Source organism: Notamacropus eugenii, chromosome 5, assembly GCF_028372415.1.
Source record: "Notamacropus eugenii isolate mMacEug1 chromosome 5, mMacEug1.pri_v2, whole genome shotgun sequence".
Lineage (NCBI taxonomy): Eukaryota > Metazoa > Chordata > Mammalia > Diprotodontia > Macropodidae > Notamacropus > Notamacropus eugenii.
The window spans coordinates 30,793,112-30,819,080 of record NC_092876.1 but is presented as its reverse complement, the minus strand read 5'-3'; the positions used below and the strand labels follow the sequence as shown (position 1 = coordinate 30,819,080).

The following is a 25,969-nucleotide window of genomic DNA, read 5'->3' as shown; positions in this document are numbered from 1 at the left end:
TTAACCACATCTTAAGACTTATTTAAAAAGAGTCTTAAATAGCTGGAGAATGCCAGTGGAAGTCAGTCTAGGAGTTAAGCAGACAGAGGGTGGAAATCTCCAAGCTGGGGAGCTCCTTGAAGAGTGAGACCCTTGTGCTGGTACCAGAGGGCGATTGGGGTTGGAGTGATGTCTTCTTTGACCAAGTTATCAAAGAGAATAGACCAGTAGGAAACCTGTTCATCTAGCTGGGAGCAGAGGGAGACACAAAGACAAATATAGACCAGGACAGATACAGAAAGGGAGGAAGTAGCTTCAGGCTATGTAGTGGAGAGAAGGATGGCTATGGAGTCTAGAAAGCATCCTAAGATCTTAGCCAAGAGTTCCACCAAATGGGGACTCAAGAGGACTTCACCAAGGGAGAAAAAGACTCCCTAAGCTAGGAAGTATGAGTGAGTTCCTTGCTACACATGTTCCCTAAAAGTGTTCCTCAGGACTTTTGTATTTCATTTGAACCCAGTCTCCTCAGGGACCCTGTATGTACATGGAGAATGTGAGTCTCTAGTCTGGGATAAGTGATTGTTCCAAATGTTCTTAGCACAGTTCCTAGCACATTCTAAGTGCTTAATAAATATTTATTTACTTCTTGATTTATGATACACTTTAGTCAATATCTTTTCTAAAAGCTGATCAAGTTTGGATGGCCAGTTGCTAATGGGAAGTGCATTGGTTCTGGCTTGTGAACAACAGTGCCAGAAGCCAGTGACCCTGAGAGCGACCCCTAGTCTTGAAAGGAGTCAGCCACTGTCTGGAGACCAAGCCTTCCAATTCAAAAGCATCCCCAGAGCAGGTGCTAAGATAGTGTGGAGGTGGAATGGGGGAAGGGATTTCTTCGGTCTAATTTCTGTCATTCATTCTTGGCTTTCCCTGATACCTCCTTGTACCTCCTTACCAATTACTTGGAGATTTTTGCTATAGAATTCCTCAAGGCAGGAGGCTGGTGTGTAGTTGCCAATATGGACAGGCTGCTATTCTTGTCTGAACCACAGATTTTCCCACAAAATGAAGCCAGCCAGGGAGTTCCAGAAATTCCCATTTGCTCATAGCCAAAGACAAACCTACTAGAGATTTGTTTCCTGACTATTTCTAGGGGCTTTCAATACCTCTTCTGTAGTTCCTTCCTGTTCTATCAAACTGGCCCAGAAATGACCCACCCCCAATTCCTTGTCTCCATCTTCAAATTCCTCCCTCTCTCTCCAGCCTGCCAATTCCATTTCCCCCTAATTATTGGCCTTCGCCAAGTCCACCTCACCGTGCCTGATTTCCTTGCACTCTCCTGCTCCAATGGCCTCCATAAATTCTCTTTTGCTCAGGCCTCTTCAGGCATGTCTGCGGGACTTTATGCCTCTTCCCCTCTTAATTGTTCAGACATCCCTGCACAACAAGGATAGAAGTGCATTCAGATTCCACCGTCTCAGTCTATCAGTCTACTGGAGAGACAGGACCCTGCTCTGCTACTAGGATATTGTTCCTGTCCTTCTTGCTCCTGATGTTCTGTTTGTTTCTCTTTTCTTCCCTCCCCGAGTAGGGCAGTGGTGATTTTTGTTCACTAGTAAGGAGGAGAAGTCTCCACCACCTAGTCTGTAAAGGAGAATTGGGAAGGGAGACATTTCCTTTCAGGGGTATTTCTGCAGCAAGAAGATGGACAGTCCCCCTTCCTCTGGCAGGCTCCTTCAGGGGGCCCCACAGTGGCCCTGTTCCTTCATAATTAGATGTCAGAGCTGCTCCATGGAACCCTGAGCCTGTGTGCTTGTCACTTCTGGGACAAAGCTCAGTGCTAAAGGACTTGGGGATGATGAAACAATTCCCTTCCTGGACGCTGGGCAGGACTGACTTGGTGGCTCTTTAAAATAAAGTGTGACATAGCCTCTCCCATCTTTCCTTTTCCCATCTGGAAATTCTTCCAGGACCATTCTAAACTCTACATATTGGGGGGAGAGTAGGGGTCAATCTTCTCTCTATAGTGTCAGTGAGATCAGAGACTTGACCAGGCAAGGGTAGTTTAGGCTGGGGAGCACCCATCTGCCTCTGCTGCTGCTTTGGGATTCCTTCCCAGAGCAAAAACGACTAAACATTGATTCTCAAATGAATGCTGTCTAACTTTGGAGGCAACACTGTGAGTTTGAGAGGTTGGGAGATTCTGGGTCCTTTAGTCAAAACTGACTGGGAGCCATGGGAAGAATGTTTATCCTTAGAGAGGATGAAGGAGCTGAACCTTTGCCCAAGCTTAGCAGAAGACATGAACCTGAAGAGAAGTATTTAGATAGTGCAGAGTGGAGATGAAACAAATAGACTGCTCATTCAGCAGTTCCACATCATGTTTTGATGATAAATCTGACCCCCTCGGAGAGTATGAAATAGTAACTGTATGGCATTTTAAGTCTTTGTTAATGTGTGTTTATGGGAGTCTTTTGTGTTTAACCTTCTTTTGCGTGGAGGAAGTAAATAGCTGTCCTATACCTGATTGATACTGCACTTTGAGTACCTTTCCACTCCTCTGTTTGGAAGATCCAAGACATGAGACAAAACCTAAGCTTTAAGTAATTTCCCTTGAGGCAGTGGAAATGGCCCATGGGGTGAAGATTATGAGACAAAAGACACTGACCCCTTTTTCTTTAGGTGATCAGGCTCTGCCAGGGCAGCAGGTGGTACTGGAGTCAGGAGAACTTGAATTGAAATTTGGTCCCAGACACTCACTAGCTGTGTGACCCTGGGTAAGTCACTTAACCCTGGTTACCTCACTTCTTCATCTATAAAGTGAGCTGAAGAAGGCAATGGCAAATCACTCCAGTATCTTTGTCAAGAAAACACAGATGAAATGATTCAACAACAGGCTCCCCCAGGCCTGAACCTCTTCACCCTGCCCTTGTGGTCCTCATGTGTATGCCTCTCCACAACTGCCTGTTGGCTATACGTGTTCCCTCTAAATGTATTTTCTCTCATTCATTGTACCTACATGTGTCTACTCTTTCTGCTGTATTTGTGAGACAGGATGTCCCTAATTTGTGGGGGGGATGTTTTATTGCTACTTTTTAAACTATGCTATTTCATTAAATGCCTTTGCTTTCAACTAATTGTATTCTCTGGATGACTAGTAAAGGGAAACACATCACTTGGGGCTCCTCAGATATGACTCTTGAATGGATATGGTCCAAGAGGAATTACCAGGGGTTATTTCTTTTGGAGACCTAAGTGTGGGAGGGAGTATTGTTGATGTCACACAGAACTTCTTCAGAATCATGTATTCTGTGGCTTCTCTCCACCACTATTCACTACTACCCCTTCCTGCCTTCTCCCCACCCTCAATGAATAACTAGTTCTTTGCTCCAACTCCAGGGTTTTATTGGATAACAGACACAAGAGCTGGTGAGGTGGGGGAGTTGTGTGGGACAGATACTCCCTTGGACTGGGGCTCATCGGACCTTCAGGCGGAGCTCATAGGGTGGGGACACATTGCCCAGGCCTGTGGACTTGGGGGAGAGGTCAATCTCCTGAGGACTCTTCACAGTACTCAGGGTGAAACGCTGCAGGATGGTGGTGAGGAAGAGGAAGATCTCCATTCGAGCCAGACCTGCCCCAAGGCAGATGCGCTTTCCTGTGGATAGCGGGCTATCAGTGACACAGCCTGCCTGCCCCTTCCTGGGAATCCCTCTCCATCTTATTGCCCGGAATCTTCATCTTCTTATTCTCCACTTTTCCTTTATCCCCTTCCCTCTATCTTGTCTTCCATTTGCCAACTCTATGACTGAGAGCAAATCCTTTCACTTTGTGGTTCCACTTCTCCATGAGCCCAATGATAGGGGTCAGATTGAACATTTATGTAACCTGGGTTTCTAACCAAGCCTGTAGCATTTTGCATGAGACTCTCCTGATGGAAGGAGAATGCTGATGCAATGTTATGTGCCTGTGTCAGGTAAGAATTGATTCAAGATGCTTGAAGAAGAGATCCATTCTTCATGCTCTCTCACATCACTCCACGATCTCTAGAGCTGGAGACCAGCTCCAGACACATGGAGAGAGAAAGCCTCAGGAAGCTACAGTCACAGCAGGAAAGCAGGCTCCCCAATTGGTCCTTGATTTCCAGCTTGCCTCCCCAAAGACTTTGGGGAATTTCTCCTTGTATAGGATCAGAGCATCCTTTTCTTGGCTTGAGCTGTCAATACATATGGGTTAAGTAGCTACTATGTATCAGGCACCCTGCTAAGATCTTGAACTAAGTTATCTTGCTCTCAGTGGGAGATCTCATTCAGTAAGTATACTCTCTAGTACATTCTAATATGTTGGACTTCTCCACTTTCTTGTATGAATGGGGATGCTTCCTATTCAGTATTTGGAATGCTCTTTTGTGTAGCTAACATTTAGTGGCAAGGAACCAACCTGGCAAATGAAAACTGCAGTCTACCCTTTCCCCTTTGAGGGACTGTGGCCAGGAAATCAGCTTTGTTTTGGACTTATGTATCCTAGACAGACAATATTTAAGGAGGCAGAAAGATTCAGTTCTAGTCTAGTGTACCTTCCTACCCCCAGTCTGGAGAAAAGTGTCTCCATGCCTAGGTGTTCTCTGAGGCTTACGTGCCCTTCCTCTCACACCTATCTATCAATACTTCCCCTTAAATCCTGGGCTATATTTTTATGCCTCCCATGTGGATAGTCATGTCCAAAGTGGTCACCACACAATTTACATTTAAATCCTTTTCCCTCTTTCCCTCCTCCTCCAATCCCTCCTGCCCCTCCCCCAACCTACTGTCAACACCACCCATGCCAATCCCTGTTCCAACCTAGAGCAAAGGGCATGAAGGCATCATTGTTTTGGAAGGCCCCCTTATCATCCAGGAAGTTGTTTGGGTTGAAGTTTTCTGGGTCTTTGAAGTGAATTGGGTCCCGGTGTGCAGAAATCAGTAATGGAAGAATGGTGGTGCCCTGTGGGTGAGGTGTAGATATTGTAAACCCTTGCAGATCCAGATTAATTTGGGAGGTCAGGTGCATGAAAGCACTCCCATGGGTGGAGTGAGTGGGTGGAGCTTGGGGGATTGTTTGGAATGAGAGCATACAGGTTTCTCTCTTCCCTCAGCAATCCAGCTACTACAAGACCCAGCTAACAAGATGGGGCCAGGTCTGGGATCCCAGGATGCCTAACTCCACCATATTGCCAACTCGGTCTCTTTCCTGTCATCCCTCTTCTTCTTTTCCACAAATAGAGTATTCTATTCTAAAGAGTTAGCCCTGGTACTCCAGTTAAAGCTAGAAGCAGAGAATAGATTCATGATCTCATAGATAATACCCAGTAGAACACCTGAGGATGATTAGCAGCAGCCATGGACCAGGGCAGCAATGGGGGAAGGGGAAAGAGGAAAGGGGAAGAGATTAAACATTATGTGGCAAATACTCTATGTCAGGGACTGTGCTAAGTGCTTTGCAATTCTTAAATTTTGATCTGGGCACCTTGAGTAGGCAGTGGCCATGAAAGTGGGTGTCCTGGGTGAGAATGTGGGGAAGTCCCATAGGCAGCACACTGATGAAACGTTGGATCTCATGGATGACAGCATTGGTGTAGGGTAGACTGTCTCTGTCTTGCAGGCAGGGAAGCCGTTCTCGACCCACCACAGTGTCAATCTCCTCCTGGATCTTTTCTGGGAAAGTAGAGGAGAAGGAGGAAGAAAGGACTGTGAAGGGGCCCCAATCCTCCTGTGGTCTCTGTTTCTACCATTACATTATGGAATTTTGACCTGGAAGGACCTCCAATTCCCATCCCTTCCTTTTATATGTAGAGAAGTTTCAACACCTGGATAAGTTTTGTTGGTACATACACATAGAATTCTCCAAAAATGTAGCCATAAAGAGGCAATAAGCTTGCACCTCTGGGAGTTGTTTCATCTCTGATATGTTCCCTCTCCTACTTGCATACACACACACACACACACGCATGCACACACATCAAAAAGGAAGAGGGAAGGGAAGAAATACTTATGAAGTGCCTACTACGTACCAAGCCTGTGCAAAAGCCCTTTACAAATATTGATTCTCACAATAATCCTGGGAATATCTGGTATTATTAGTCCCATTTTACAGTTGAAGAAACTAGGTAGATAGAGTTCAAGTGATCTTCCCAGAATCATAAAGTCAGTAAATATCTGAGGCTAGATTTGAAATCACGCCTTCCTGACTCCAAGTCCAGCACTCTTTCCTCTGAGACAGCTAGCTACTTTGAGAGAGCAGAGGAGTTTAGAATTGAGAAACTGGGAAATGCTAGGGCCCAAGAGCTCTACTCAGTTTTCCTCTTTCAAAATGTATAAAAACAGATTACAATATAAATGAATGAGCCATTTCACAATAAATCAATGGTCAAAATACATGGATAGTCAATTTTCAAAGGAATAAATTAAGCTCTCAATAATCATATGAAAATGTTCCAAAATATCTAGCAATTAGACAGGTGCAGATTATAACAAATCTGAGGCTCCAGTTCAGTTTTCCAATTGGTAAAGATGATGAGAAACAAAAATGAGAAATGCTGGAAGGGCTATGGGAAAACAGGTACATTGATGTCCCATTGGGGGAACTGTGAATTGGTCCATCCATTCTGGAAAAGTGGAAGAGATTAAACATTTATGTGGCACTTACTCTATGTCAGGGACTGTATTAAGTCCTTTACAGTTCATTGATCCTCACAATAATTCTAGGAGGAAGGTGTCTGTTATAATCCCCATTTGAGAAAATTGAGGCAAACCAAAGGTTAAGTGATTTGCCTACATAGTAAGCATCTGAGGTCTGATTTGAACTCAGGTCTTCCTGACTCCAGGTCCAATGTTTTATCCACTAAGCCCCTAGATGAGATGCAATGCTGAGCACCATTCCTTCAAAGCCATCAGGTAGCAATACCCAGAAACAATGGAGTATCCAGCCATGGATGTCATGTACAGGCACTGCTCTGGAGCAGTCCTGGTGAGAGAAGCAGGATGACATTATCAGAAGTCACCAGAAGCCATGTAGTATCAAGAATGTGGAATCGACGCATTTATGTGGGTAACTTAGCCAAGTCTTGACCAGCTCCATCTATTCCCCAAGTGTGTTCATTTTTTCTCCCAATGAGATTCAGGATAACGTGCCAAGTACAAGGAGAAAATGTTTTCTTGTTACTTTTCTTACTGTGTTATTGAACTGCCTCTGTTGGGAAGTAATTGTGTCCTCTGTCTATCTAGTAAAAGTAAACACATTGATGGGGGCTCACAAGCTACTGTTTTGAATGGATGCAGACACTTAAAATTCCCTGAGCCTGGGACAACCTTGTCTGGGGGCCTCATTGTGTGGGTGGAGGGGTGTCCTTAGGCAATATACTGATGGCAGAACTGAGACCCATGGGGCTTAAGTACCTGCAGTGGTGTGGGATGGGTGGTCTCCGAGTTTGGCATGGGGACTCTCATGCCCTGTAAAAGGGAATCTCTCTTCCTAGATCTTCTCTGAGAAAGGTGAGAGGAGGAAGAGGAAAGTGCTTTGATGGCATGCCCTTTCTCCTACTCCCATGGTCCCCTGGATTATGGCCCTGAGATTTGGGAGGACCCTTAGAGACCATCCAGGTCAATCCCCTTCTTTTTCAAATGTGCAAACCGAGGCTCAGCAACGTGAAATGATTTCCCCAAGGTTACATACCTGTCACATCGGGATATTTGAGTAAGATCAGGAGTCCATAATGGATGGTGGTGCTGGTGGTCTCAGTGCCACCAAAGAATAGGTTATGGGTTGTCATCACCAGTGTGTCCATGCAGAAGTGGCTGCTGAGGTCCTGCTTGTCCTAAGGCAGGAAAATGGGGTCATAGCTTGTGGGAGAAGTGGCCATTTGGTGGAGGATCTGGGTCTTTGAACATTTTCTTTGGGTATTTTGGGCTGAGGGCAGGGAAGATGTGGGGAAGGGAGCAAACCTTCTCCATTTGGTCCAGGAAGAAGTCAATGAAGTTTTGTCCAGGCTGTCTACTCTCCTCATGTTTCTTGATCTCGTCATAAATGAAAGCCTGTAACTTCTTGAAATTCCTGAAGATGCGGTGGTGGGGACCAGGGATCCAGTCCAGGATGGAGGGGAACATGTTGTACATCTGGACAAGGGGATAGGAAAGAAGAGGATGAGGAGTGTGTGTGTGTGTGTGTGTGTGTGTGTGTGTGTGTGTGTGCATTTGGGCTTCATTGCACTAACTTCCAGGAGGGCCCATCCTCCCACCCTCGCTGTACAGTATGGCCAAGTCATTTCAGGGGCTTCATGGCCTGATGGATTATGTTCTGGGCTTGGAGTCAGGAAGACCTGGGTTTGAGTGTTCCATCAGATACCTAGTAGTTACATGAGCCTGGCCATTCCCTTGAACCCTCAGATTCTCTTCTTTGTCTCCCATATCTCCCTTTGAGGGGCTCTCCTTTTCTTTTTCTTTTTTTAATTTAACTTTTAACATTCATTTTCACAAAATTTTGGGTTACAAATTTTCTCCCCTTTTATCCCCTCCTCCCCCCAACCCCAAGCTTTCTAATTGCCCCTGTAACCAATCTGCTCTCTCTTCTATCCTCCCTCTCTGCCCTTGTCTCCGTCTTCTCTTTTGTCCTGTAGGGCCAGATAGCTTTCTTTACCCCTTTACCTGTATTTCTTATTTCCTAGTGGTAAGAAGATTACAGTTGATCCTAACACTTTGAGTTCCTACTTCTTTAGCTCCCTCCCTCTCCACCCCTTCCCTTTGGAAGGCAAACAATTCAATATAGGCCTAATCTGTGTAGTTTTGCAAATGACTTCCATACTAGTTGTGTTGTATAGGACTAACTATATTTCCCTCCATCCTATCCTGTCCCCCATTACTTCTATTCTCTTTTGATCCTATCCCTCCCCATGAGTGTCGACCTCGGATTGCATTCTCCTCCCCATGCCCTCCCCTCTATCATCCCCCCCACCCTGCTTGTCCCCTTGTCCCCCACTTTCCTGTATTGTGAGATAGGTTTTCCTACCAAAATGAGTGTGCATTTTATTCTTTCCTTTAGTGGAATGTGATGAGAGTAGACTTCATGTTTTTCTCTCACCTCCCCTCTTTATCCCTCCACTAATGAGTCTTTTGCTTGCCTCTTTTATGAGAGATAATTTGTCCCATTCAATTTCTCCCTTTCTCCTCCCAATATATTTCTCTCTCACTGCTTGATTTCATTTTTTTTTTAAGATATGATCCCATCCTCTTCAATTCACTCTGTGCACTCTGTCTCTATGTATGTGTGCGTGTGTGCATGTGTGTGTGTGTAATCCCACCCAGTACCCAGATACTGAAATGTTTCAAGAGTTACAAATATTGTCTTTCCATGTAGGAATGTAAACAGTTCAGCTTTAGTAAGTCCCTTATGACTTCTCTTTGCTGTTCACCTTTTCATGGTTCTCTTCATTCTTGTGTTTGAAAGTCAAATTTTCTTTTCAGCTCTGGTCTTTTCATCAAGAATGCTTGAAAATCCTCTATTTCATTGAAAGACCATTTTTTCTCCTGAAGTATTATACTCAGTTTTGCTGGGTAGGTGATTTGTGGTTTTAGTCCTAGTTCCTTTGACTTCTGGAATATCCTATTCCATGCCCTTCGATCCCTTAATGTAGAAGCTGCTAGATCTTGTGTTATCCTGATTGTATTTCCACAGTACTTGAATTGTTTCTTTCTAGCTGCTTGCAATATTTTCTCCTTGACCTGGGAACTCTGGAATTTGGCCACAATGTACCTAGGAGTTTCTCTTTTTGGATCTCTTTCATGCAGTGTTCTGTGGATTCCTTGAATATTTATTTTGCCCTCTGGTTCTAGAATCTCAGGGCAGTTTTCCTTGATAATTTCATGGAAGATGATGTCTAGGCTCTTCTTTTGATCATGGTTTTCAGGTAGTCCCAAAATTTTTAAATTGTCTCTCCTGAATCTATTTTCCAGGTCAGTTGTTTTTCCAATGAGATATTTCACATTATCTTCCATTTTTCCATTCTTCTGTCTTTGTTCTGTGATTTCTTGGTTTTGCATAAAGTCATTAGCCTCTATCTGTGCCATTCTAATTTTGAAAGAACTATTTTCTTCAGTGAGCTTTTGGACCTCCTTTTCCATTTGGCTAATTCTGCTTTTGAAAGCATTCTTCTCCTCATTGGCTTTTTGAACCTCTTTTGCCAATTGAGTTAGGCTAGTTTTCAAGGTGTTAATTTCTTCAACATTTTTTTGGTTCTCCTTTAGCAGGGAGCTGATCTGCTTTTCATGCTTTTCTTTCATCCCTCTCATTTCTCTTCCCAGTTTTTCCTCCACCTCTCTAACTTGATTTTCAAAATCCTTTTTGAGCTCTTCCATGGCCTGAGCCCATTGGGTGGGCTGGGACACAGAAGCCTTGATTTCTGTGTCTTTGCCTGATGATAAGCATTGTTCTTCCTCATCAGAAAGGAAGGGAGGAAATGTCTGTTCTCTGAGAAAGTAGCCTTCAATAGTCTTATTTCTTTTCCCTTTTCTGGGCATTTTCCCAGCCAGCGACTTGACCTCTGAATATTCTCCTCACACCCACCTCGCCTCCTGGTCCTCCCAGCCAGCGTTTGGGGACTGGGATTCAAATGCTGCTTCCCGCCTTAGGGCTTTCAGTGTGAGAATTAAGTTCAGGTGGTCAGGTCGGGGCAGGGCCGCCTCTCAGGCTCAGTTCCCTCAGGGGGTTTATGCACAGACCTTCCACAATGGATCCAGGCTCCCGCCCGCTTGGGGAGCCCCATTCTGCAGCCGCCTCTCAGCTTCTACCTCCCGGGGGGGGGGCCTGAATCATGGGGGCACCCCACTCCCCTCTCAACCCGCCAAAGAGACTCTCTCACCGACCCCCATCACCTGTGGGCAGAGGAACTTGTGCGGCCGCTGGAGATCCCATCCCTGAAGCCTGCTCGGGTCTGTTTCTCTTGATGCCATGGCCGCAGCAGGTCTGGGCTGGGCTGGGCTCTGTGTCTGCAGTGCGATGGATCTTTTGTGAGAGGTTTGCAGGTCCCTCTGTGGGTGGAGGGACCTGCGTGGCCGCTGGAGGTCCCGTCCCTGAAGCCCGCTCAGATCTTTTCTTCTCGGTGCCGCGACCGCTGCAGGGCTGCCCTCAGCTCCCAGTCTCGGCGCCCAGTCTGCAGCGCGAAGGACCCCCCGCAAGAGGTTTGCAGGTCTCTCCGGAACATAAATCTCCCTTGCTCCAATATTTCGTGGCCTGTGGGTGCAGAATTCACCTTGAGTTGGTCCCCTGTAGCCGTTCTGTGGGTTGTGGGTTCGGAGCTATGTGTATGTGCGTCTTTCTACTCCGCCATCTTGGCTCCGCCCCTCTCCTTTTCTTTTAAGAGGATCTCCAGGGTGTCTTGGTCTCTGGATTGTTTCCTTGTGCCCACCCAATCTGCTTCCCTTTACCACCCCTACCTTCCAGCTCAGGTCTCCTTGTGTGGTCTTGGATTTTGAAAAGAGTCTGAGTTGAGAATATCAGGGAGTGAGATCTAGGTATGGCTTACCTGACCCCACTGGGAACTCAGTATTTGGAAGTTGTCATTGAGCAAGTCCAGCAGGATCCGGAAATCTGGGTCGTCATAAGCGTATCGCTCCCCAAAGACTACAGAGCAGATGACATTGGCCACAGCATTGCGAATGTGGTAGAGGGGGTTAAATGGGGCTCCTGGGGGAGTCAATGAGGGGAGGAGTCAGATCTATTTTAGGCCCCTTGCACACCTTGACCCCCTGCCTCTCATACAGCAAACTTGACCTTTTTGTGGCTCACCTCCCCAGATGCTGACTTTCTCTTTCATATTCCTATGTTTCTGTATCTCTGCCTTCTTTTTACATAGCCACTGTGTTTTGGCATGTACGTGGTGTCTCTTTCCCTAGGTGTCTCTGTGTTTCTGTCCCCTGACATGTACTCCACTCCCAATGGCTCCCTGGACTCCTGTCCCCACCGCCATCCCCACTGTTCTGTTTCTCCCTTTCTATCTCTGTCCTTGAAGTCTGAGGTCTGAACCTTTGGTGAGGCTGAGCTCCTGAATGAGGGCAGCTGCCTCCTCTTGGATCCTCTGGGCAATGCTGCGGCTCCCTATGCCCAGCTTTTTCAGTGCTCCCACAGTAAAGGTTCGGAGTGTGTGCCAGCGGTGACCATTGGAGAATGCAATTCCTGCACAAGAGAGAGAGAGAGAGAGAACAAGAGAGATGGAGACAGAAGGAGTAGAGACAGAAGGCAGAAACATGTGGACAAAGACGTAATAGATAGCTATAGAGTACAGAGAGACAAGAGGGGGCAGAGATGTTGAGGTAAAGATACAAGAGAATGAGTAGAGACTCCATCCTGGGAGATAGAGAGGGAGAGGGGACAGAGTGACAATGGGGAGGGAGCCAGGAGGGGAGTGATTGTGCAAGATGGAGATGTAGAGAGTCCAGATGGGGACGTGGAGACTTATACATGGAAAAGAGGTGGAGGCAGAGTGGGGAAGAGAGTTATAAGGGGAGCAGGGACTGGGAGAGCAGTCACCAGGGGCTAGTTCCAGAGAGGGACAAAAGTGGAATGGAGACCGAGGGTAATGGGGAGATGTGGGTCATGAAGACCCCAGGGAGACAGTGATTCTTGGAGGGAGATGAGGCCAGGGCCTCAGCATGAAGGGAGACTCTGGACACAACCCCCCTCACCTTTGCCTTGGGTGCAGCGCTCTAAAGAGGCCATGGCACCTCGACCACTGAAGGTGTCTGCCTGCAGAAGCAGAGCTTCCCTGAGAGTGCTGGCTCCACTGAGCACCACAAATGGCTGTGGGCCCAAGTGCACTGTGAACACGGATCCGAAGCGCCTGCTGAGCTGCAGGAGAGAGAAGGAGCTGGATCAGACTCCCAGCTTGCAACCTGAGGGTCTCTGGCTTCACTGCATCCAGTCCCCACAGCCCATCTGGGAATTGTGTTCCCCTATTTGGGATCTTTGGGGCAGAGATACTGCAGTGGTTTGCCATTTTCTTCTCCAGCTCATTTTACAATTAGGGAACTGGGACAAGCAGAGTGAAGTGACTTGCCTAGGGTCACTCAGGTAGTGTCTGAAGCTAGATCAAACTCAGGAAGATGAATTTTCCTCACTCCAGATTCACATTCTATGCATTGTTGCCTCATTTGGCTGCCTGGGAGTCTACTGAGCCCTGATACCTCAGCGTTGGGGACCCCAGGCTTCAGTCTGTATCTTGGGCCCTCTACCTTCAACTTCAGTACCCCAGGGCCAAGAAATTCCAGCCTCTGGGTGTGCCAACCCCTAGCCTAGTTCCTGCCTCTCCCCACCAGTATGGAAGGTTCTGAGACAGTGAAGTCTGGATATTCCAACTTCCCCCATTCTGGTCTCTGGGTGAGACCCTGATTCCTCATGTCTATCTCCAACTTACTCCCTCGGGGTTACCATGTCTTGACTTCCCAGTTCCTGCCCCCATTTGGATCTGGGTCTCCAGCCCTCATTTCTAGGACCCTTAAAATATCCCTTCTCCTTCTGTCTCTGTGTGTTTCAGTGTCTGCCTCTGCTCCACCTGACTGGGCATTTTCCTTTTTCCTTTCAGCTCCCCATGACCTGGGACCTCTTGCAATCAAGCTCTTGCCTTCCCGGTGCTGTCTCCTACCTCCATGAGTCGTTTGTCCAAACTGGAAGGGCCAAGCTGTAGCAGGTTTCCTAGCCATGGTAGGGGTGTGGGGCCAGGGGGAAGCTGGCCCCGAGAGCCCTTTGAGCTCCTGCTGTGGAGGGCCAGAGCTAGGAGCAGGAAACAAAGCAAGACTGGGAGCAGCATGCCAAGACCTGAAGCCGTACGTGTGTGACAGAAGCCTCCTAGACTTGCTTAATATGGCTTGTTCCTGCCCAGCCTCCTGGCATCACATGAAGCCTCTGAGCCCAGTCACTGAACTCTTGGGGCCCCAGTGCCAGGCCCCTCTGGTCCCTTTAATTGGTTTTCAATGGCATGTTTTTCAATCAGTAAAAATTTGCTTTCTCACCTCGCTCCCCAAACCCAGAAACTTCCGAAGACTAAAAAATTCCACACAGAGCAAATCCTATCACAAACACAAACACATATCCAGACAAATCAAGCAATCAAAACAAATTTCCACAGTGGTCATGTTGCGAAACTATATTTGTCTGTTTCTGTACTCTGAGTCCTTTGCCTCTCTGTGAGGAAATAGGTAGCTCGTTTCACCATTATTCTTCTGGAATCATGACTGATCCTTATGCAGATCAGAATTCTCAAGTCTCTCAACATTGTCTTTACCACTTGTTTCTGCCTGTCTCCCCATATATACACAATAACATACATCAATGTATCAGACATGTTCTCCCAGCTTTTTTTCAAAACATTCCTTTTTATCATTTCTTACAATACAATTGTATTTCATCATATTTACATCCACTTTCCAATTTATTGGCAATTATTATACTCCCTCAGGTTTCCATTCTTTGCCACTTCAAAAGAGCTATAAATAATTTTGTACATCTTTTGATTTTGTTTTTACGATGAATTCCTCACTTGATTTATTCTCTAATTCCACACATCATTTCTTCACTCTCCCTGTTATTTCCTTGTTGAATCAAATTTGTGTGTATGTGTGTGTTAGATTGAGAGAGAAAAGGAAAGAGAGAGTGAGGCAGAGGGAAAGAGAGGGAGAGAGAGAGAGAAATAGAGATGAGAGGGAGAGAGAGAAAGAGAACCAGAGCAAGAAAGACCAAAGAGATAGAGGGAGAAAGAGAGAAAAGGAGAGAGAAAAATATAGAGGAAGAAAGGGAGAGGAGACAGTAAGAGGGGAGAGAAAGAGGGGGAGAGAAAGGAAGAGGCGAGAGGGGGGAGAGAGAGAAAGAGAGAGTGAGAGACAGAGACAGTGGACAGCCTTCCTTTAACCAGTTCAGTTGAGTGTAAGGTTCAGGTATCAGCCACTCATCTCTACTTCCTTTGTATAGATGTCTTCTTGTGCACCTTGATTATTTGAGATAATTTTCCCTTCCCTTTCCTCTGTATACCTGTTTCCATCTGTTCCCATTCTTAAGATCATCAAGACATAGCAGAATGACTTCCACATCTTGTCTAATTAGACTCCTCTGTGAAGTCTGATGAAGGGGGAATTAAAGATGATATATGTTATCATCTTCCTACATTAGATTGTAAACCATTTATCCTTGTTTAATCTCTCATGATTTTCATTCATATTGACCTTTTTATGTTTCCATTTCCTCCTCTGGTTGAATAGGAGTTCAAAGTTCTCTACAGCTCTGATCTTTTCATCAGAATCCTCTGTTTCATTAAAGTCTATTTCTCCCTGTGTAGCATTATACTCAGTTTTTCTGCATAAGTTTCTCTTTGCTGGAAGCCCAAATTCTTTACCTTCAGGGATATCATATTCCAAATTTTCTGCTCTTTTAAGGTTCTGGCTGCTAAATCTTGTGTGATCCTGACTGGGGTCCTTAGTGCTTGAATTCTTTCTTTCTGGCAGTATTTAGTCTTTGGGGGGCAGCTAGGTGGTGCAGTGGATAGAGAATCAGTGCAGGAGACAGGAGGATCTGAGTTCAAATCTCACTTCAGACACTTGATACTCACTAGCTGTGTGACCTTGGGCAAATCACTTAACCCCAATTGCGTCATCCTGGATCATCTCCAGTCATCCTGATGAATATCTGGTCACTGGATTCAGACAGCTCTGGAGGAGAATTAAGGCTGGTGACCTGCACAGCTTTCCCTCACTCAAAACAAAGTCAAGTGCAAGTCAGGTCATCATTTCTCTGATGTCTTCTTCGACAATGAAGGACGAACACACACATTTAGTCTTTGACCTGGAGACTTTGTATTTTGGTTTTGACATTCCTGGAAGTTCTCATTTTGAGATTTCTTTCAGGAGGAGACTGATGAATTCTTCCTATTTTCACTTTGCCTTCTGGTTCAAAGAGATCTAGACAGTTTTCTTTTAAGATATTTTGAAATAAGATGTCTCAGCTTTTTTTTTTTTTTGTCCTGATATTCGGTTAGTCCTTAAATTAAGTAGTTTCTAAAGTTTTTTCTCCTTGTCTGTTTTCCAGGTCAATCATTTTTTTTTTTTTGCCATGGAATATCTTATTATTATTTATTATTATCATTGTATATTTTTTCCAACCTTTTGACTTTGTTTTTTAGTATTCTTTCGTTATCTCATGTAGTTATTGGCTTCTATTTGGTCTTTTGTGATTTTCAAGGAGTTTGTTGCTTGGGCAAGGTTTTGTAACTCTTGTGCCCAGCTAGTCACTTGACACTTATGTCAGCTAGTGAACAGAGCACTGAGCCTGGAGTCAGGAAGACTTCAGTTCAAATGTTGGCTCAGATGCTTAGTAGCTGTGTAACTCCAGGCTTAGCTTCTGTTTGCCTCAGTTTCTCCAACTGTAAAATGGGGAGAATGATAGCACCAACCTCTCAGGGTTGTTATGAAGATCAAATGAGATAATATTTGTAAAGTGCTTAATATAGTGTCTGGCAATGGTATTAATGTTTATTCTCTCCCCTCAAGCTATTAGTTCCTTTGTCCTCGGACCCTTTTAAAAGAAAATCTGAGAGTGAAATTGCAATACTACTTATAATACCTGCTAATTACATAATACTTAAAAGAAAGTGAATTTTCACAATGACCCTGGTGAAGCACAATTATTTAATAGATGGAAGAAACTGAGGTTCATAGAGGTTAGTGATCTGCTCAGGGTCATATAGCTAGAAAGGATCTGAGCCAGCAATCCAGTCCAAGTCTACCATTTTCACTTGCTGGGAAACTGAGGACCAGAGGAGAACTTCCTGGTTAGGGGCTAGATTTCCTGGCTTCTGGCCTAGGGTATTCTGGACTCTGCCCCTCTGCCTCTGCCAACTCTATCAAGCCCTGTCTGTCTTGTCACAATCCCTGTTTTCTATTTCTTTCAATTTCTACGTCTTTCTGACTCTTTCTTTTCTAATTTTTTTGAAAGACCTCTATCTCTTTCCATGATTGACTCCTCCCGTGTCTCTACTCACATCTGTCACTCTGTGCCTTTTGTCTTTGTGTCATTTTTTCCCCCAGTGTCTCTGCTTCTCTTTTTATTTCTCTAGAAATTCCACTTTTCTTATTGGTTTGAGACTTGGGACTTGCTCATAATCAGTCCTGGCCCAGAGATAACCTCTGCGCCTATTGCCAGGACAGGGGTGGGTGCCCAAAGGCCCCTTGGATGGAGCAAGAACACCTGGGTAGGACCAGGAAAATGCAGAACCGGTCCACCAGGTGAATTAATAAATGAAGGAAAGGAAGGAGAAGCCTTAATTAAGCACAGACTATGGGCCAGGCTGAGTTCTGGGAACCAAAATGAGGTTGAAGACTGAGCCTACCTGCAAGGAGCTCCCCTTCTAACTGGGAAACAACTCATAAAGGAAGGTAAGGGCCAAGGAAGGGACTGTGGTTTGGAAGGTCATAGGAGTAGTAAGTGGAGACATAGAGAAGAGTATGGCTTTCCAGGAACCCACATCCTGTCCAGGAACTAAGGCAGGACTGATGTGTGTTATTTAGGAATTGGAAAGTTAGGGAGGGGTGGGGAGACTCAAATAGCTTGGCATCTGATGACAAGATCACAGGGGATCATGAAATGATCTACAGCTGGGGCAGCCTAGACACTATGGAACCCTGAGATAAGATCCATAGGTCCAGGAGAGGTTCCAGGGCCAGACTTTCTGTCTCTCTTGGATGTTTCTCATTGGGTTGCTCATATTCTCTCTCCCTCTCTCTCTCTCTCTCTCTCTCTCTCTCTCTCTCTCTCTCTTTCTGTCTGTCTCCGTCTCTCTGCTTCTGTCTCCTTTGCCCTGTTTGTCTTTGCCTTTCTCATGTCTGACTCTCCCTCCCCTTTTCTGTCTCTCTGTCTGTCATCCTGAGGTCTCATGCTCACTTTACACTGTTCTTGTCCCCACATACCTATGTCTGGCTTCCATCTCTCTCCAGGGCAGGGGCTCAGTAAGCTGAGGGCCTGGATCATGTCTCTCCATTTCCTCAGGACCAGCTTGGTGAAGGAACTGCTAAGTGGAAGATGATCTCCTCCTAACCTTTGGGTCACCTTGTTCTGGGCTTATAATGACATAGATTTTTAAAAGGATCTTAGAATTTCAGAGTTGAATGTTATCCTTGGGGAAGTTCTGGGATTTCATCACTACTTCCTCCTCATGTAAGTTGGTAAATGAGGGTTATGCAGGTTAAAGTGAGTCCTGAAAGAACCTAGAATGTGGAACAGAGAATGTTAGAATGTTAGAACCAGGAGGGAAGCTAGAACATAAACTATCAGACCTGGAAGGGACTTTTAGAGCAGAGAATGAACAGTACAAAGAAAAACCTTTAAAGAAAAAACAAACCCACAAAATGTAAGAGCTGGAAGAGATCTTATAATACAGACCAAATAACGTCAGCGATGTAAAGGGCCTTAGACATTAGGAAGTCCAAACAGGAAGGGACTTCAGAACAAAGAATGTCAGAGTTGGGAGGGAACTTAGAACAGGGAATGTCAGGGCTGAGGGGGCCCTTAGGATAGAAAATGTCCGAGCTAGAGAAGGAGCCTTCAAAGAGAAATCATCAAACTCTCCTTGTCATCTCTCATGCTATCATGGCCCTAGTTTGGATCCCACTGACTCATTCCTGAACTGTTAAAATCCTCCCTCTCTGTCTTTCAGCTGCTGGGATAAGCTTCCTAATATATAGATGTGATCTAAAGTGCCTGGTGGGTCCCTATTCCCTGTAAATACAATCTCAGTCCCTCTGCCCCTTAAGCCCCATCACCTCTGTTCTCCACTCTCCCTTTCCGGGCTTCCTCTCCTTGACCCATGTCCAGCACTGGATGTTGCCAATACCCTGGAATCCAAGGAGTTCCTTAAACTTGATAGATTGTCTCTTGCAAGCCTGCCTTTACCTGATCATCCCCCAGGACTGGATTATGCTTCTCCCTCATCCCTGACTTTCAAAATCAGTCTCTGCCTTCAGGACTCAGAAGCCCCTGCCCTAAGAACTCTATTCTGATTTCTCCAGACAAGAAGGGTCTCCTCCTAGAAGACTTTATTTTTTTTTAAAAAGGTGTTTTTCATGCTCTTTCCTCTATTTCTGTCACTGTCATTTCTCAGTGCCTTCCTCTGTACCCCAGTTAAAATCCTCCCTTGTACCAACAAAGTACAGTCAATGGTTGTTGAGTAGCACTCCATCCTCTGCGACCCCATTTGGGGTTTTCTTGGCAGATATACGAGAATGGTTTGCCATTTCCTTCTCAAGCTCACTTTGCAGATGAGGAAAGTGAAATAGTCAAAGGTTAGGTGACTTGGCCAGGTTCACATAACTAGAAAGTGTCTGAGGCTGAATTTGAACTCCTGGCTTCAGGTCCAGTGCTCTATCCTTGGCACCACCTAGCTGCCCAAGTAGAGTAAAACAGTGAAGCAAATGAACACACCATGTCCACCACCTCTCTGTTGAAAGTCAGAAAGTCTACTTTACCACTCGGAAGTTATCAATTGACCAACTGACATTGGTGAGAGTTCTGAAATTTTTCATTGTTTTCCTTCCTTTTTCAATGTTTTCTTTTCCTCTCCCCTCCTCCCACTTCAGTATTTTCCACTTACAAGGGATTCAGTGCATGATTTTCCTTATACTCCTCTGTGTCAATTGTCTCCCCAAATTTTTATGAATTCTTCATATTCATTATTACTTAAAGGGCAATAATTACTAAATCAGAAAGCATTTAAGTGCTGAGAGAAACTATTCTTTTCTTGTTTTATTAATAACTAATTATTAACTAAGATTCGGGGTTTTTCTCCTTTACTTCCTGACTCCAGTGGGTCAGTCAGTCTTTGAAGAATGTGTCTGATGGATGAGATTGCCCTGATCCTTGGGAAACATTCTCCTAAACTTTGGGCAGGACCCCACCCAATCAGGAGATCTTACTTCTGTGTAGAGACTTCCTGCCCCAAAGCAATGAGACCATGCTCTTGTGCCCCTCCTATAGAATTTAGGGTGACCCAGCTCATGAAGAAAAAAACCAATCAGAATGGTCTGGGTGGATTGTCCAGATTGCTGGAGACAGCAGAATTTCATGATCAAGCCATGTTCTCAGCAGGAAGAGCTGAAGACTTTTAGTCCACCTTCTCATCAATTGTTTACCAATCAGGGTAGATTTCTCCTTTGGGGACACCTTTTTTCCCAAAAGTATATTAAGATTTCCAGTCTCTTCATGTCTTTCTCTTTGGTTACCTGGAGAAACCAATGATCATCCATTTATTGATTATTACTTAGCCTAATTAGTGAGTTAATTATTAATTATCCAGAAACTCGGTCCCTTGACTTTTTCATTCATCACTGTGCCTGCTATGTTCCTGTGAATAAAAGGATGAAAAAAATCCTTTTCCTCAAAGTGCTTGCCTTCCAAAGGAAGAAACAAATAAGCATAAATAAGTGCATACAAAGTAAATTAAAGGTAATTTGGTTGGGGAGGCATTATATCACGACATTCCTATATTACGTCTTGGTCAGCCTTGACCCAATTGATTGACACTCTCTTGCCTTTGGGTTTATTGCTATCACTAAAAATACTGTGATAAATATTTTTGAATATATGTTTAACTCTGTATGTCTTGATTATGGAGTAGGAGTTGGAAAGTCACTTGCATGTAGTTGACTTACCTGATATTCCTTAGATTCTTACTCACTTTTCGGATTTTGACCTTGGAAGAACCAGGAAGCCAAGTGGAGAGAAGTTGTTCTTTGATTAAGTTCCTTATTCTGAAGGCTTATAACATAATGATAAGGTATTTTGTTGCTTTTTCTTTGTTTTCAAAGAAGACCAATGACATCATGGGTGATGTCTTGACTCATATGTGAATTGGATTTAAATGAGGCATAGTTGCATAAAGTCATCAGATTCACTCTCTCTTTCAAAATTATAGAAATCCAGTAGTAGGACAAAAGTCAGGACAACTGGCAGTGGTCCAGGAGACAGTGGATGACTCTGGGGTCTTAGATATCTGACCACTCTCTAAGCAATCTACAGTGTGGCTTCAGCTGTTTTCATGGTTGTTGGCACAAATTATTCTCATCCATCCATTCTGCTAGAGGTAATCTTCATTTGCTTGGGTTAGTTACCTCCCTAATTCACTGATGGATCTGAAGCCCATGGGTTACACTCAACCCACTGTGGTCCATCTTCAGAGATGGTTTACCGGAATGTGGCTGCTTTGTATGCTATAGCTTCTTGGAGTCACAGGTGAGAGTTGGGAGGCAGGTGCATACCAAAGGTGGATGACCAACCCTGAAAAAGACTCAGTAAACCCTTGCACCAAAAGTGCTAGTCCTCCTGAACACCCTATCACTCCAAATAAGAAGGTATTAATAAAGTGTTAAACTAACTAAAAGTAAAAATAATTCTTTGAGTCAAGAAGGAACTGAGCAAACCAGTTAGCCATGCTCCTGGGTTCTTTGGACCAGATGAATTTCAGTAGTTGGAGAGTGGGAGGGATGATAAGCATGGAATTCCCTGTAGGGGCTGAGGAGGCAATTTTTCTCTCCTGCTGTTCCCTGCCATTCCATTGACAATATAGTCATGAAGCTACTGGAATGAGTAAGAGCTGAATCCATTGAAAAGCAAAGACAAAAATATTTCAGACAGTCATGAATATAGAGAGATGGTCACCTGAGAAAACTGTTTTAGGATCATGATTCCTGGCAATATCAAAGAAAGTCAGACTATGGAGATTATACCCTGCACAACTCAATTGCACAATCGTGATAGAAGAGGTGTACTCAAGGGAAGGTGTTTGAGGACTGTATGAAGAGAAAAAATAATCTGAAGAACTAGGAATTGCAAGTTGCCTTTACCACAAGTGTATTCATTCTCTTTGTCCCCAAACTCTCCACTCTTTCTAAAGTAATACTGGCTGGTCCAAGCATGCCCAGTTCTCACATGGTACCTGCTGTATCTCCTACCACATGGATGGTAGGGGTAGCCTGCTGGATCTTTAAAAGCAGAATTCTTTTCTCTCTTCCTTTTGACCATTCTCTTTTTGGGGTCTCTTGTCTGCTGTCCCCAGTTAGATGCCATGAACTGGTGAGAGGGGAGGGATTGGCCTTCCCCTGCTTACCTCTCTGCTACCCCAGATCTGAGAAATGGTTCTGGGAGGGGGCGGGGTTATTTCTGTTCTCTATTTTCTGTCCCCAGTCTCAGGAGTCAGCGATCCCCACTGGGTGAAGTTATAGTGACCTTGGATCCAGGATTGCAGGTGGGGTGGTATTGCCAGCCAGCGTGGAACAGAGAGCCTGAGAACCCAGGGGTCCTGGGATTTGATTGGGGAGGAATGAGGTGGGGGAGGAGGGGAGGTTGGACTATGCTCTATGGGAACTGAGGTAAACTTTGAACCTAATCCTCTTCCCCTCCTCAGAGACTGAGGAAGATTATGCTTCCCACATGTTAGGGGAGAGTGTTGGTATATTTGTGATTGTATCTTTGGAAGTAAATATTCCTTTGTAAAAGGTCCAGTGTTCCACTAACTTTTCTATTACTGTTGAGGTCACCACCATCCTCTCAGTCTCCTAGGCTCATAACCCAGGCATCAGCCTCCACTCCTCATTATCTTTCACCTTCTCCTCCCCCCTCCACATCCAATCTGTCACCAAGGTTTGTTGATCTGACCTTTGAAACATCTCTCAGATAAACCCTCTTCTCTCCTCTGATTCTGCATTACCCTATGGCAGCCTTGCTTTCCTCCCCTTGATTCCTGCATTAGCAGCTGGTGGCTCTGCCAATCTCAAGTCTCTCCCAGCTCCATCCATCCTCCATTCAGCCACAAGCGATTTTCCTAAAGCACAGGTCTAACCATGTGACTCCTCAGTCACTAAACTCCAGTGGTTCCTTATTAAATACAAAATCTGCTGTTGGGTATTCAAAGACCTTTGTAACCTAACACTGCCACACCCTCCACCAACTTTTCCAGTCTTCTTACATCTCACTCCCTACTACCTACTCTTCAGTCCAATGGTCTTGGACTCTTGGTTGTTCTCAAACAAGACGCTACCATTGTCTAACTGGCTATTTTCAGTTGCTGTCCTACAGGCTGGAATGCTCCCCTTCCTCATCTCCATCTCCTCCTGGATGCTTTCATATCCCTCCTAAAATCCCACCTTCTACAGGAAGCCTTTCCCCATCCCTCTTAATACTAGTTCCTCTCCTTTGCTGATTATTTCCCATTTTTCCTGTCCACAGCTTGTTTATACAGGGTTCTTTCCCTACTGCCTCCCTAGATTGTGAGTTTCTTGAAGGCAAGGAATCTCTTGTGGTTTTCTTTGTATACCCAGCATTTAGCACAGTGTCTGGAGCTGCTGTTGGTCACTCATTGTTCACTCATGTCCCACTCTCCATGATGCCATTGGGGTTTTCTTGGCAAACATACTGGAATGGTTTGCCATTTCCTTCTCCAACTCATTTACAAAGTAACAGAGGCAGACAGAGTAGAGCGACTTGCCCAGAGCCACACAGCTAGGAAGTGTCTGAGGTCAGGTTTGAATTCATGTCTTCCTGACTCTAGATCCAGTGCTCTACCCATTCCACCACCTAGCTGCCAGGTCTGGGACATAACAATTAATATCTGGTTCCAAGAAGCTATAGCATGGACAGTAGCCACACTGCAATTAAACAACCTTGGCAGATAACTAAACCAGGTTGAAGATAACTCATAGGTGAGTGAGGGAGTGTCTGCCCAAGCATGGGAAGACTTCCCCTGGTGGAATGGGCAGAAGAGAACAATTTGTTCCAATAGCCATAAAGATAGCTAGAGCAGGCGCTTAGCTTGGTAAGATATCAAAGACGCCAAGGTCACCCACTGCATCCCAGATCATGGCCAGTGATCTTGACTGATGTCTTGTCAGTGGACTTCAATGACTCTGGATGAGTGAGGCTGACAACTTTGTGCAACTCTGCCTCGCTGAAATGCAATTCTGTCATTGGTCCTCTGAAAGGAAGGAAAAATTACATTGACTTACTAAAGAAGAAAGCCAATTGAGATGCTCTTGAGAGAAATATACTTCATTTTTAGAGGAAGAATTTAGTTGAGCTACCCGCAGTGGGCTTCCCTGAATGACTGGCAGCATTCACAAAGTAAAATCACATGAAAGAAATTACACAGAAAAGAATAGAATAGATCACACAGTTGCAAGTTCTTAAGAAATACTGTTGATAAATTGTTTATGTGGGGAGAAAGACAAAGAAAGGGAGAAAGAGAGGAGGGAGAGAAAAGAAGACAGAGTAGAGACAGAGAAAATCAGAGAAACAGAGTCAGAGGATGGGAGAGGGAGAGAGAGAGAGAGAGAGAGAGAGAGAGAGAGAGAGAGAGGAAGGAGGGAGGGAGGGAGGGAGGAATGGAAAAGAGAGAGAGAACATGAGAGGGAGAAGAGAGAGAAGGCACAATATAGTCTAGAATTCAATGAGGAATGTATAAGAATGCTCTTCAGAGTAGAAAAAGTTTAAGCAGAGTTACACTTAAGGCAAACATTAATGCCAGATCATCTAAAGACTTGATTCCCCAACAGCAGCAAGACAGAACTAAAAACTCCTCATTTTGAACAAAGACCAGTCTTCATTTTTTGTCAGCTCTGAGGCTCCCCTTTAAAAGCAAACTGTGCCAATTTCATCTGAATTCAGACATTTGAGACCTCATTGAGACATGATCTCAGAGAAGAAGAGCAGAGCTAAGGAATTAGATCTGAAATGTCTAATGATTTCCAAGATTAACTGCATGAATACCGTTTTTTTTTTTATTTTGGGAAAATATCTTAAATCATGAGATAATTGCTGAAATTGAGTAATTTAAAACTCACGTTCCTCTTGGGCAGGATACACTAATTGGGGACAATAATTATCCATGGCATACTTATGCTGTGTTCTATACCATAATTGATGATGCCACACCCTTGTAACTGAGATTTAAGGTGCTTTCTGAATGCACAAAATTCATAGAGTGACAAAATTAGCTGAGACATGAATGGGATGCTTTTCATTTGGGTGATGGAGTAGAGAGAGGTGCACAGTGATTGGTGTTATTGGATCAGCAGTGATCAGTGCTGTTTTTATATTCATGCTTTAGCTAATAAGATTGTTTTATATTGGTGCTGGTTATACAAGTTTATTGCATTGTTATTTAGGAAAACATTATGGATGCTGTTGGTGGGCAGTGAGGTGGCACAGTTGATTGAATTTTGGACTTGGAGTCGGGAAGACCCTAACTGAAATCCTGCCTCATTCATTAACCAGTTGTGTGACACACAGCTAGTCACTTTTTGCCTCAGTTTCCTCATCTGTAAAATAATAATGGCTCCTACATCATAGACTTGTTATAAGGAACAAATTAGAGAGGTCATGTAAAAACTCTTTGCCTATCTTAAAATGCTATACAAATGCTTGTTATGATCACCATGGCACCTAACTGACACAGTGGATGGAGCTCCAGGACTGACGTCAGGAAGACTCATCTTCCTGAGTTCAAATCTGACCTCAGACACTTCTTAGTTGTGAGATGGAACAGAGAGAAAACAGATTTATGTTTGTTCAAAAAAATTAATCTGATTTCAAAAGAAGAAAGACTGTTCTAATGCTGACATTACTTGTTCTCTATTTGAGGCCTCCCCAACCTGCTCAAGGAACATTTGAACAAGCATTCTGTCTTCTGTGTTTTAAGGACCCTTTCAGTTTTGATGATATCTGCTCTATGTCCTGAGGTCCTTCACGTCAATCAGTAATTAACAAATCTTATCACTTCTACCTTCACAGCATCTTTCATGTTAAGTCCGATCCTCTCTCCATTCACAAAGTCACCACCCTAGTTCAGTCCCTAATTATCTTTCACATTGACTCATAACACTTTACTTGCACATGTATAATGTCCCTCTTTGGGGCTCACTCACCCAACTTATACTGGCAC

At 44.5% G+C, this 25,969-nt stretch overlaps 1 protein-coding gene across 5 annotated transcripts; it reads right to left on the bottom strand.

The window, feature by feature from the left end:
• Positions 1–1,266: 1,266 nt before the first annotated feature.
• On the bottom strand, positions 1,267–18,224 carry LOC140503885 (cytochrome P450 2F2-like). Of its 5 annotated transcripts, none has more exons than XM_072608238.1 (9): positions 13,643–14,076; positions 12,687–12,849; positions 12,028–12,177; positions 11,528–11,688; positions 7,956–8,126; positions 7,687–7,828; positions 5,482–5,669; positions 4,818–4,959; positions 3,347–3,634 (listed from the first exon to the last, which is right to left on the bottom strand). In XM_072608238.1, the coding sequence occupies exons 1-9, from the start codon at positions 13,805–13,807 to the stop codon at positions 3,453–3,455; spliced, it is 1,464 nt and encodes a 487-aa protein (XP_072464339.1). In that variant the 5' UTR covers positions 13,808–14,076; the 3' UTR covers positions 3,347–3,452. The 5 variants fall into 5 exon arrangements, with proteins under 5 accessions (XP_072464344.1, XP_072464339.1, XP_072464343.1 ...); XM_072608242.1 differs by lacking the exon at positions 13,643–14,076 and adding an exon at positions 17,952–18,224 and having other exon boundaries at positions 3,348–3,634; XM_072608240.1 differs by having other exon boundaries at positions 3,608–4,192; positions 13,643–14,080.
• Positions 18,225–25,969: the final 7,745 nt, after the last annotated feature.